The following is a 12,333-nucleotide window of genomic DNA, read 5'->3' on the forward strand; positions in this document are numbered from 1 at the left end:
CCAGAGATGCTGCCTGTCCCGCTGACTTATCTTTCTATTTATTGGACAGTAACCCATCTTCATTAATTCTACGAATAACATTATCCCCAAGATGTTGAATCATTGGGAATAAATGTGTCAAAGAGATAATAATTTTTGGTCTAATTTGAAATGTTGATACTCACTGTAAACATTTCCTTGAGCACCATATTGGCAACATCATTTTGTTTGTGGTTTGGGGATGGGAAAGGAAATAAATTACTGATTATAAATAAGAAGTTCACAAGGTTAGTTTGTCGCAATGATAAGCAAGGCACATCTAGGTGCTGTGAAAGCTCCCTGATTTTGAAGGTGGAAGACCCTACTCAATGAATACCTCCATGGTGTTTCATAAAAGCTATTCCTTAACCACCCAGCGAGAAGCTCAGATGCCGAGAAATGTTGAGAAATTTCCCACTCTCCACGACCTACGCTAGAGAATTCAATCAAGTCTTACAAAAATTCCTAATCACTTGCCTAAGGAAGCTTCAAAGCGATTGATCAGTTGTACCATGTTCAATGTTGTTGCGATACCATTTACACCTTCAAAAGTACTTCCCAGGATGGGTGAAGACTTATTACATTGTAGAAAGATTTGGGGCTGAAGCACGAATAACGTCCAGTGATTTGCCATTATGCATGTAATTCACATGATTGAGATTGTGGCCAAGATAGCCAGACTTACCTTTGGTCATTACTGATTTACTTTTCCCACAGTGCAACATACAAAACCTGATAAACCTTTTCGAGATCAAGTAAATCATTTCAACCACACTTATTACAATGCAAAGGGCTGATGCCCCAACCATAAAATAAGTGAAGATCCTTTTCTCGGTGGGCCTGGCAATGTAGCAATCGACAACATTGGGACAAGGTTGAATCTCACATTTGACAAGGCGAGGCATATCAAAACTCTCATAAATTGCGTGGAGAATATACAAGAATGCAATTTCAATCACAGTTTTAAAAAATAAACTGCTCATGTAGGTCCACCAGAGCCCTCCGTGCTTTTTACCGGCATCCTGATATAGCCTAGTGCTGGAGTCGGGGTGCTTCACGTGATACTTTCTTTCCTTGTCTTTTCTGTAGGCCACGTGCATCACAACCAGCAGGGAAGGTGTGGAGATGAAGATCAATTGCAAGGCCCAGAGCCTGATGTGGGAGATGGGGAAGAAATGGTCGAAGCAGACGTTGGTGCAGCCAGGTTGCCTGGTGTTGCAGTCAAAATCTTTCTGATCATCACCCCACACTTTCTCTGCCGCCACTACGTAAACCAACACTCGGAAGATGAAGACAACAGATAGCCAGATCCGACCGAATCCTGTGGAATATTTATTTACCCCACTGAGGACACCTTGCAATGTCTTCCAGTCCATGATCTCTGGAGGTATTAACCCTCAATCTGCAACAACACAAGCAAACACAAAAAAGTCCACATTATGATTATTTCTTATAGATGGAGCAATCAATGCACTGTTTCAAACAATGCACTGGCATATTTGTAATGTAATTTATTACACAATAAGTTTCATTTACATAGCAACTTTAACATGATAAAGCACTCATAGGATTATTTTCAAGCAAAATATGACACAGCCATTGAAACATTAGGATGAATGAACATAATTTTAATCAAAAAAGTAGATTTAAAGAAACTACCATAAGACAGAAGTTATCGTGAATAAATAGATATAATTTTGGAGAAAATTCTGGAGATCCAAAACATGCTAACTAATGCTGGAATAAAGGAAATTACAGATTAGATATGTGTTTCTTTATCTGTTTCTTACGTCCCAGTATTTTTGGTTAGCCACAGGCATTTGTTCTCATTATCAAATACACCACAATGATTCGTCCACGTTTTCAGTTGTTATTACTCTGTGTCTGAGAAAATAGACAGAACAGGGATATTTTTGAGGGAGTTTCGTTTCTGCTTGTTGAAAATAAACAACCGTCCAACATCTACCAGCTGCCCAAGTGGACACAAGCCTGAACTAGTAGATTAGAACATGCAGGATTTTGGAAGTGAGACTGGGTCAGATCTACATGTGGCAGTTTGAAGATATATCAAAACACTTGATTGAAATAATAAAATGAAACGATAAACATTGAGCAGGTAATTTGCCCTTTATCATGTCACACAAAAATATTGCATTAATGGGAAGGATCAAAGGAGGACCCGGCATGGAGGGACCGCCATGAGGGAGGGGGAAGAACAATGGAGAATGGACGACCCTGCGTGAGGAGGGGGAGGGGGGGGAGAACAAAGGGGTACCTGATGCTGGGATACTTTGTAACTTTGTTTGCGCCATTTATGGGCGACTATTTGCATATCTTGGGTATGCAAGCAAAGAATGCCACTGTGATTTGTCACATGTGACAATAAAGTATTCAATCAATCAAGTCATCTGTGATGTGTATTAAAATAAAAATTTGACTTTGGAAAATTAGATCGATGTTGACATCATGTTGCAATCTAAATATTTAGGAATAAAATTCCTCAAATCACGTAATTTTCGTTTTAGCTTTAATTTAGTTTATTGTCCCATGTCAAGGCACAGTGAAAAGCTTTTTTTGTTGCATGCTGAGCAGTCAGTGGAAAGATTATGCATGATTACAATCAAGCCGTCCACAGTGTACAGATACCGGATAACATTTAGCGCAAAATAAAGTCCATTAGAGTCCGATTATAGATAGCCTGAGGGCCTACAATGAGGTAGATGGTAGGTCAAGACAGTCAGATAGTTTAAGAAGGAACTGCAGATAGTTTAGTTTAGTTAGTTTAGAGATACAGAGCGGAAACAGGCCCTTCGGCCCACCGGGTCCGCGCCGACCAGCGATCCCCGCACATTAACACTATCCTACACACACTAGGGACAATTTTTTCATTTACCAAGCTAATTAACCTATAAACTGAAGATCCCGGAGGAAACCCACACGGATAACAGGGAGAACGTACAAACTCCGTACAGACAGCACCCGCAGTCAGGATCGAACCCGAGTCTCCGATGCTGCATTTGCTGTAAGGCAATGACTCTACTGCTGCGCCACCGTGACCACCCACAGGTAGGATGGTTCAGTTGCCTGATAACAGTTGGGAAGAAAGCAATAAAATAACTTCTGACTTCATTACGCTTCTGCTAAAATTTTAGGTGGAGTTGTAACAGCTTTGTTTAGATCTACTGAAGAAGAGACGGCACATTTTTATACTGCTCTTACTGTATCCCCATCAAATAAATTGATATCACTGTATTGCACTTTTTTGAGATATTGATACGATCAGTATCTCTTACAGACTTTATATGACTGTCTTAAATTATTCAATGACAAATTAAACGGAAATGGATTTTCACAATTAAATAAGTTTGGCAGTTTTTGAGTGTGTTCGCATGAGTAAAATGCTAAGAGCAAGTCATGGGCAAATTTCAGGTTGCATTCCATTAGCATAATATCACGAAACACTCCTGTAATCCATTTCCTTATAGATTCTCATGTGTTAACAATTTGTTTCAGCAGGAAATACAAGTTTTTTCTAAGTAAATCTTTCCACCTTGTATGAGGTGACACCTATTGCAGGGGAAGCATTGCTAACAGATTTCTCATTGTTCCATGCTATGCGACACTTTATTGCTAAGTAATTAACACGAGAAAATTACAAATGCCAATTCATCAGTTACTTTCACTAACATATTTTATAAAGCTCCTACATTCTGGCAGAGATAAAATAGAAGTTGTATAAATACTCCTCAGGATTTTTTATTTATTGAACTTTATTTTTGTTTGTTTATTATGTTATCTGTTGAGTGCTGTATTTATATCCTTTGTGCTGCTTGCAAGTAAGAATGTCATTGTTCTGTCACGGTATATGTATGTCATGCATATCTCTTGACTCATGAAATTTGCAAAATTCAATTCATTATTCTCATGAATTTCCACAATGCTGTTTGCTATGTGTCTTTGTACAGCCTTGCATTCACTCTCATTGCTACCTGACTGGTAGCCACAGGGGTATTGTAAGATCTGGACTGATGGATTTTGCACAGCTCTCGTCCATGATGACCCTATCTTTGGACTGCAGCTTCTCAGCAAGTGCTGCAGCTCTCCGGGCTAGCTGGCTGTTGGTCAGGCAACTGGAAAGGTTCAGGTGGAATAATATGGGAAGGGCTATAGACTGGTATAGAAATAGTGTCATAGGAAACCTTGAAGAGAAGGATTATATCAGTGGGAGGATTGGCGAGGAAACTAGATGTTTACGTCATTGGATAAGTCAGATGAAATTGTGACGTAGGTGGGATGTTAGAAAGTGTGATGGTTTCAGCTTTGTTCTGGCTCCAGATGTCATAATGAACATTCCCATTATGGAGACTATACTTTCTGCTATGACATACCACCATGCCCCATGCACCACGCTGCCATTGCCCCATTATGGGTCCTCCATCTGCCTGCGAGCTGCTTCTTTTTGTATTATTGTTCATTATTCTACGAGAAATTTGGGTGCATTGGTGAGTGGTGGTCATGGGTTTGGAGATGTGTTTGTTCTTGTTGAATATTTAGAAATTAATGAAAACTATGAGATTTAGGTTTGAGGTTTTAACAGTAGTTAGTGTTTGAGGATGTGGTAGAGTTTATGAATGTCAGACATGCCCTAATTAACAATGTTCAGTTGACGGCTCATGTTGAGAATGTGACACACAAACGCCCTAATGGTGCACTTGATAGGATTCTCAGAACTGGACCATAAGTTCAAAGTCATTAAAGTTTTTGCAGCATTATATCCACATCATGAGAACTTGACCTGCCATTAACTTCCACAGCTATCAACTCACACCAAGTCGTGTCTGGTTGTATCTTGAAAGCCTCAACATGTGCATACAATACATCCTTCCTTCTCACCAACAAAAACCTCCAACACAACAGCTTATTCTCCCTTTTGATATGCCATGGATGATTTGGAAAATCCCATTATTCAACACTTCCTCTTCAAGAAGTATAGGCAGTGCTTTGGTAGTCGAAGTTACCTTCTATTGGTGCTTTCCCCTCATAAAACTAATATCCTGTAGAATTATTTGACTCTCAAGATTCTTATGAGTAATGTATTGAACAGCCAGTACATATTGGTTATGGCACCCTCACTCTATCAAAACAGTGATAGTTAATTCAAATTCAACACCCTTTTTCCAGACATTACCCTATTTTTCCTAAAGTATGAATTCTGGTACAAATTTATCTCTACATATCCAAGAATGTTATTTTTCCAGTAATTCTACGTCCATTATGCTCAAGTGACTTCTCCCTATCTTCTATTAGTGACTAGTTTCTGCGAAGGAGTAAGAATCTGCAATTGACGTATGGACCATGCACTAATAATCTGAAAAACTGGATATTAGAAGTTAATAAAATAATCAGAAGAAATATTTGTAACATCCAGCATGTTCCTGCAAGTCTGAGGTAGAAATACAGATTAACAAAGAAAACAGAACCATATGGGAGTGGAATGTGATCATTTGATCCACTGCGTCTTACACATTTGCTGATATAAAGGTGGTTTGAATGATTTCTTATAAAAAAGCTCCATGTTATCTTCATTGGCAATTTCTACCTGTTCCATTTGTGAAAGCAAGGTAACTTTGAACCCTTTGTTAAACTGATTAGGTTTGTAAATACGTTAGCTTCATTAACAGAATGCTTGTCCTTCAAGACGATAGACAATCTATAACTAGTAAAATAAAATCAAGATGTAGGATCATAGGAACAAAGGTCCATTCAACCTAACGACCCTGTTTTGCCATTCAGTTAAATTTTGTGTGAAAACAGGCCCTTCAGCCCAACCTGCCCACACCAACCAACATCTCCCATTTACACCAATCCCATGACCTGCATTTGACCCATATCCCTCTAAACCTGTCCTATCCATGTACCTGTCTACTGTTTCTTAAATATTGTGATAGTAACTGCCTAAACTACCTCCTCTGTCAGCTCGTTCCATATACCCACCACACTTTGTGTGAAAAAGTTTCTGCTCAAATTCCTATTAAATCTTTTCCCCTCCAACTTAAATCTATCATCATATGGAAAAGTGGAAATATGGCTGATTGCTAGAGTTTCCAATGATTCTGATTAAAACAATATTGAAATACAAGCAATCAACCTTGTTTGGAATGAATTCTGCAACCAATTGCATAAATATAAAATATATCTAGGATTAATAATTTTTATAAATGACAGATTTTAAATACTGGGCATTCATTGTTCCTTATTTTGTGCTCACCATTGAAGAAATACTTTATTGGTTATTCATTTTTTCCCTTTCTAAACAATTAATAGTGACTCAAATAATTTGATCCTGACAAACTTTGCTTTCTTGACAAGCCAGTGATTTATTCAACCAGCAAACTAATAACAATTCTAACCATTGGGAGAGTAACTGGTGAACACTATGTGATAAACAAATAAACCAATTAATAATTAAACAACCAATTAAACTCTTCACCTCAACAATCAGTCAATTCAAAAGAAACACATTTGCAGAGTTTATTTATTTGCAAGCTATATTTTAATATTGTCTATTTATTGTATATATTTTCTACAGGAAAATGGTGTATTAATTATATTTGGGAAAGAGGGGGAGATATACATGATTTTAATCCAAGGCTCACGCCTCTCACAACTAATGCTTTTCATTTTAAGAATTACACCTTCAAGAGTAAATTGACATTAGGGGCACTGCTGTTATTGGGGCTGTGATATCAGGCTGAGAGTTTAACCTTTCTTCCATCTTCGAGATGTTTTATTATATTTTATGCTTCCATTTCTATGCCACAATTTTCTGAATATTTCCAATCCAGTGTCAGACCTCTTCGAAATGATACGAAAGGCATTTACTGTAATTATCATCTTAATCTGCCCAATTACTTTCTCATCTTTCTGTAATCGTCAGCATGACCAACCATACTATCTTCTTCATGGAACCATAGATGTAGCACACAGGCTATGGTACCCAGTATATTCATGTAGGTTGGAAAACATCTACTGTTGTTTGCTCCCTTATCTACTTGCTATAATTTAAGATTTGACAACAGTATGTGTCTTCTTATCTCCAAATGGTGTAATCTGGTGTCTCATCGAGATTTACTGAAGATGCATCTCATGCCTCAAACAGGCCACAGAAATGCGAGGAGCTTCACGTAAAAAATTACATTAGCCAGTTCAGCCTCTCCACCACTTTTTCAATAATTTCACAGATGTTCCCATATGCTTGTCCAAGAGGGCATGTAGAATGTGTCTTAACTTTCTCCAAGTCTCTGAAGTGCAAAGCCATCATCTTTTCATTCTTGCCATCAACCCTTCTCTCACCCCAAGATGTTTCATCCTGATGCAAATGGTCAAAACTTTGCTGTTATACTGTCTATTGAAACATGAACCCACTTTTGACTCATGTCTATTAAAACATGAACGCACTTTATGCCAAGGACTACTTAATTATATCTTAGTGGGATTGACTACTTTGGTCTGTGCGTCCAAACCATCACAGGTGAAATCATCAAACTTCCAAACTCAATTATTCAAATTCCCTTCATGTCAGCTTTCCACCTTCCATGCCACAAGCCTAAATGAATTTAAAAATCCACTTGCCATTACCAATGTATGTTCGCAGTTTAAATCATTGTCCTTGTACTTAAACCTTTCAAAAGCATTATTGTTCCTGATATCTGCATCCCTTCCAGCCCAGATAGCTTATTCCTCTCAATTCCTCAGACTCCAGCATCTGAATAGTACCTTCCTTTAGGCCCATCATTGGTGATTGCATCTACAGCTGCCAACATCCAATACTCTGGGTTATTTTCCCTTTGTCCAGCAACCAATGTAGGTCAGAAAGGTTCATGCAAGCAGGACTAAGATCAGGATGATTATAGCTTTTAGGAAGCTGGCCGTTTAGCATTGGGATAATCCAATTGTATAGTCCTCCAAGATCTTCCCACCTTTCCATTCCTTTGGCTCTGCATGCTTATGTGATTCCAGTCCCCTTAGCTCATTGTTGACACCTGCAGAATGGAATTCTCTCCGAAACCTTTCCAATTGCAACCAGCACTCTATTTTAAACCACACTTTTGGCCAGCCCTTAGTTTGCATATTGTCTATTTTACCTAATGGATTTTTCGAAATGCAGTCCAACATTTCAATGAGCAATGAGATCACAATGTGGGTGTTGCGTATATAATTGTTGTGATGCTGCAAAAGGCCTGTCATCTGCTATTGTTCAACATAATTGATGTTATATTACAATACTTTCAGTACCATACAATGCATTAGACTCCTTCAAGAAATGAACATTTTCTATACTGCTGGTCACAAACATATACACAAGTGTAAGACTGCAACAAATGTCATTTTATGTTAATTTACTCCCTCATACCATTTTGGACAAAGTCAATGTTCAGAAATGTACAAATGTGTCTGTGACTTGGAGATAGGTCTGCATGTATTACTCCTTAAGTTCCTAAGTTCTAGGAGGAGAATTAGGCCATCCGGCCCATCAAGTCTACTCCACTATTCAATCATGGCTGACCTATCTTCCCTCTCAACTCCTTTTTTCCGCCTTTGCTCTATGACCCCTGACACCAAGAATCTGTCAATCTCCACCTTAAAAAAGGATCCATTGACTTGGATGCCACAGCCTCTGTGGCAATGAATTCCACAGGTTCACCAACCTCTGAGGAAATAAATTACTCCTCATCTCTTTTCCAGAGGTATGTCCTTTTCTTCTGAGGCAAAGGCCTCTGGTCTTGGACTCTCCCACTAGTGGAAACATCCTCTCCACATTCACTCTACCCAGGCCTTACTATATGCCTACACCACCAGTGTGCTTAAAAAGTCAACCTGTATGAAATTGAAGGACGACACAAAATGCTGGAGTAACTCAGTAACTGAAAAGTGTCTCAACCCAGAAACGTCACTCATTCCTTCTCTCCAGAGATGCTGCCTGTCCCGCTGAGTTACTCCAGCATTTTGTGTCTACCTTCTATTTAAACCAGCATCTGCAGTTCATTCTACACATGAAATTGAAGGGCACTCTATACCGCAGACCCAGAAATTGTCACACAATGACTTAAACACTGAAGGCTCTATCCCAAAATAAGGTTGTAATCGTCCTTCCATTGTTTAACCTTCAACTTCTGTGTAATGTACTGATAAGCTTTTATCCCTACCTTTGATTCTCAAGATAAATTGAAAGAGTTATTAATTAACAAATCTTTTGAAGTTTAATATCCTTGGTAGAAAGAATTCCACAGTAAAAAGAATCAAAAATATAAATACAAATAACATTAAGAGTCAACGTTTGGTGTTTGAAAGGTAATGCGATTTAAAAAGTAAACTGTGCTACTAGTATTTCCCTATGAACTTCAAGGTAGAGTCATAACTTAAATGTTCAGCCATAGGAAAATAAATTATATGAGAGCATACGCTGAGAATGACAGGGAGAGTTCCTTCCACAAAAGTGTGAATACATTGGCTGCCAAACAGAGCAGGTTACCATGTATTTACCACTCTCTGAAATGGATTCTTTGCGATTCAACATATTATTTTTAAGATTTACAGTTTAAATTTCCTTGAAATTAACTAGTTTGTATTGAGATATACTCCTTACCAGAGATAATTGTGCCTTTAGTCTAAGGATCCTTTTATGTACCGGGATTGCCTAGAAAAAAAAGTAAAAGTTAGTTAGAGTATATTCTGGGCTAATAACAAGAATTGAAAATATAGTTTTATTAACTACTGAGTTTTGTGCGAAAAATGTAGAAAAGCGAGTTCTTATCTCCCTTTTTAAATGACCGTACTTGCAGTATAAATTCAAAAGTTGTAAGCTATATTTCCAAAATAATGTTGTAACATTCTTTCCATTTTCTAATAGTTAACTTTAAACTGGTGTGTTTTTTCTTTACTGCAGGATGATTCTCAAAGTAAAATGAAATACTTACCAGTAAACAAATCCCCGTCAGGAGAAGCAAGTAGAATGGAAGTTCCACTCAAATGGAATCTGTAGTTGACTCTCCACAAAAAATGTTCAACTAAGGTTTGTCTGAGGCAATCTGACACTCGTGTTTCTCCTCGTTTTCTTTTCACTGTGTTCTGGGGTGGGGCGTTCTTGAGTAATGCTGCGCGTCAGCAATTCTTAAAGGAACATTGACAGGGGGATTGATAAGAGATAAATAAATCATTGTTTCCACTGGGCACGGCACCTCCCACCATCCCCACACTCCCTGAGATTAAAACATGACCATGGTCCAACATTAATATACACATCTGATTACTTAATCTCCATGTTCGTTGGAATGGCAAGACCTTCAAACCTACATTGAAATGTCATTCCCTCTGTTTCGCAAAATATTTCTCAAGTTTGGATAGAACTGCCACCATAATCTTATGGATCTTCAACTTGTAAACATTTCCAGAATGGAAGTGAATTTGAGAAGTGTATTTGCCCAATGTTATTGAGTTGTGATGCTAACTTTTGGCTATTTCTGCCATATGCAAATATTGAAGCCTTGTGCATTACAAGTGATTAGAAGGGAATGGCATGTTATGTGATTATCAATTAGTAAATAAACCATAATATTGTAAAAATTATAACAGCTAATTCAGTCATGCTTACGGGGTGGGAGATTGCAACCTTCACGTGGTCCACCCTGATTTGACTAATGCAAAGCAAACAAGATCAAATAGAACAAGTTGACCTCCAACTTTAGGCTGTGCACGCCATACGCAAGAGGAAGAAGAAGTCCTGGTTAGGTCGGTGTACTCTCTGCCTATCCCAATGTCACTCCTTAAATTTTGATCCAGCTCTTCAGCCTAATCTACATTTTAATACCATTCCTCAAATTAATATCCTAATCTTGAACAGGATCAATCTATCTCCCATTAAATCCATTCCTGCTTCAATGAATAAAATCTGAATACTGTTCCCATCTATACATAACTAAAGCTCTGATCTTTGTTATCTTCCGGTCTGCGCGGTTATTCTATTTGTGCAAAAACGTTACGGGATAGCGCTACGATTTTCCGCCAGCTTACTCACCATTCTCCTAAGCTGCGATTGCACCAAGTTTAGTTCCGATTGGTGGTCTAATGTAAAATTTAGCAAGGTTTAAATAATCCTAAAAACCGTGCGTGCGCAGATCGATCTCCTCTCCTGCTGTTCAGCGCCTCGCGGATTGGTCTTTTCTCTTGTCACGTGCCTGAACCGTCCGCCCCTTCCTGCGCCATCGCGTCTTTACTGGAGTTGAGGGACGCTTTGGATGGCCGGTGGACGTCTCCAACCGGACACAATTTTCGGAAGGAGATTGGTTCGGAGACCCAGCCCGAAGCGACCCGAAGCAGCCCAGCATCGGAGACCCAGCCCAGTGTCAGAGACCCAGCCCAGCGTCGGAGACCCAGCCCAGTGTCAGAGACCCAGCCCAGCATTGGAGACCCAGCCCAGTGTCAGAGACCCAGCCCAGCCCAGCATCGGAGACCCAGCCCAGTGTCAGAGACCCAGCCCAGCGTCGGAGACCCAGCCCAGTGTCAGAGACCCAGCCCAGCGTCGGAGACCCAGCCCAGCCCGGAGCCGGAGATGTCGCTGATGTCGCCAAACGGAAAGCGGAGACTCTGATCCCGGCGGAGGAGAACAACCAGCGCCCGCTGTGATTCCCCATCGCAACATCAGCTCCAGCCCCTTCCCCTCTGGTCCCCCTCGCTGGCTCCTGCCCCCTCCCCGTGATACCACCCTCTCTACCCCACAACTCCCGTCTTTTCTCCGAGCCCTCTCCCCCCCACAAGCCCCCCCGCCCACAAACCACCCCACCCCATCCCCCACCCCGCCCACACACCCCACACCTACTCCCCCCTCCCCCACACACCCCCCTCCCCCCACACCACGCTCTTCCCCCCTTCCCCCACACCACGCTCTTCCCCCCTCCTAGACCCCCCTGCCCACACACACCCCCACTCCCCTCCTCCCCTCCCACCCCACACCTCCGTTTCCTCCCACACATTAAATGGATGGGGAGGGAGTGCTGGGGGATGAGGGGAAATGAGCCGCACCTGCAGTCTTTGCAGCAGAAGGATTTTTTAAATTCTAATCTGCTTCCTAGCAGTCAGCATAATCATGATGGAACAATATGAGCTGTGTACGCAGCTCCCAGTGAGAACTGTACAGGTTCTGGATAATACATGTCTCTGTCAACTGTGATAGTATTATAGATGACCCAATTGATTATATTTTCAGCAGATCAAAGTGGTATCATTGCTATAAATGTATCAAAAGGATGAAATTAATTT

At 40.1% G+C, this 12,333-nt stretch overlaps 1 protein-coding gene across 1 annotated transcript; it reads right to left on the reverse strand.

Annotated features, from left to right (window-relative positions):
• Window positions 1–206: 206 nt before the first annotated feature.
• LOC116988559 (gap junction beta-3 protein-like) lies at window positions 207–10,151 on the reverse strand. Its single transcript, XM_033045385.1, has 3 exons — window positions 9,996–10,151; window positions 9,665–9,715; window positions 207–1,420 (listed from the first exon to the last, which is right to left on the reverse strand). The coding sequence occupies exon 3, from the start codon at window positions 1,392–1,394 to the stop codon at window positions 597–599; it is 798 nt and encodes a 265-aa protein (XP_032901276.1). The 5' UTR covers window positions 1,395–1,420; window positions 9,665–9,715; window positions 9,996–10,151; the 3' UTR covers window positions 207–596.
• Window positions 10,152–12,333: the final 2,182 nt, after the last annotated feature.

Source organism: Amblyraja radiata, chromosome 27 (assembly GCF_010909765.2).
Source record: "Amblyraja radiata isolate CabotCenter1 chromosome 27, sAmbRad1.1.pri, whole genome shotgun sequence".
In the NCBI taxonomy this organism is placed as follows: domain Eukaryota; kingdom Metazoa; phylum Chordata; class Chondrichthyes; order Rajiformes; family Rajidae; genus Amblyraja; species Amblyraja radiata.

Coding starts and splice junctions, on each gene's coding strand:
- LOC116988559 (XM_033045385.1), bottom strand. CDS start 1,394: ATGGACTGGAAGACATTGCAAGGTGTCCTCAGTGGGGTAAATAAATAT.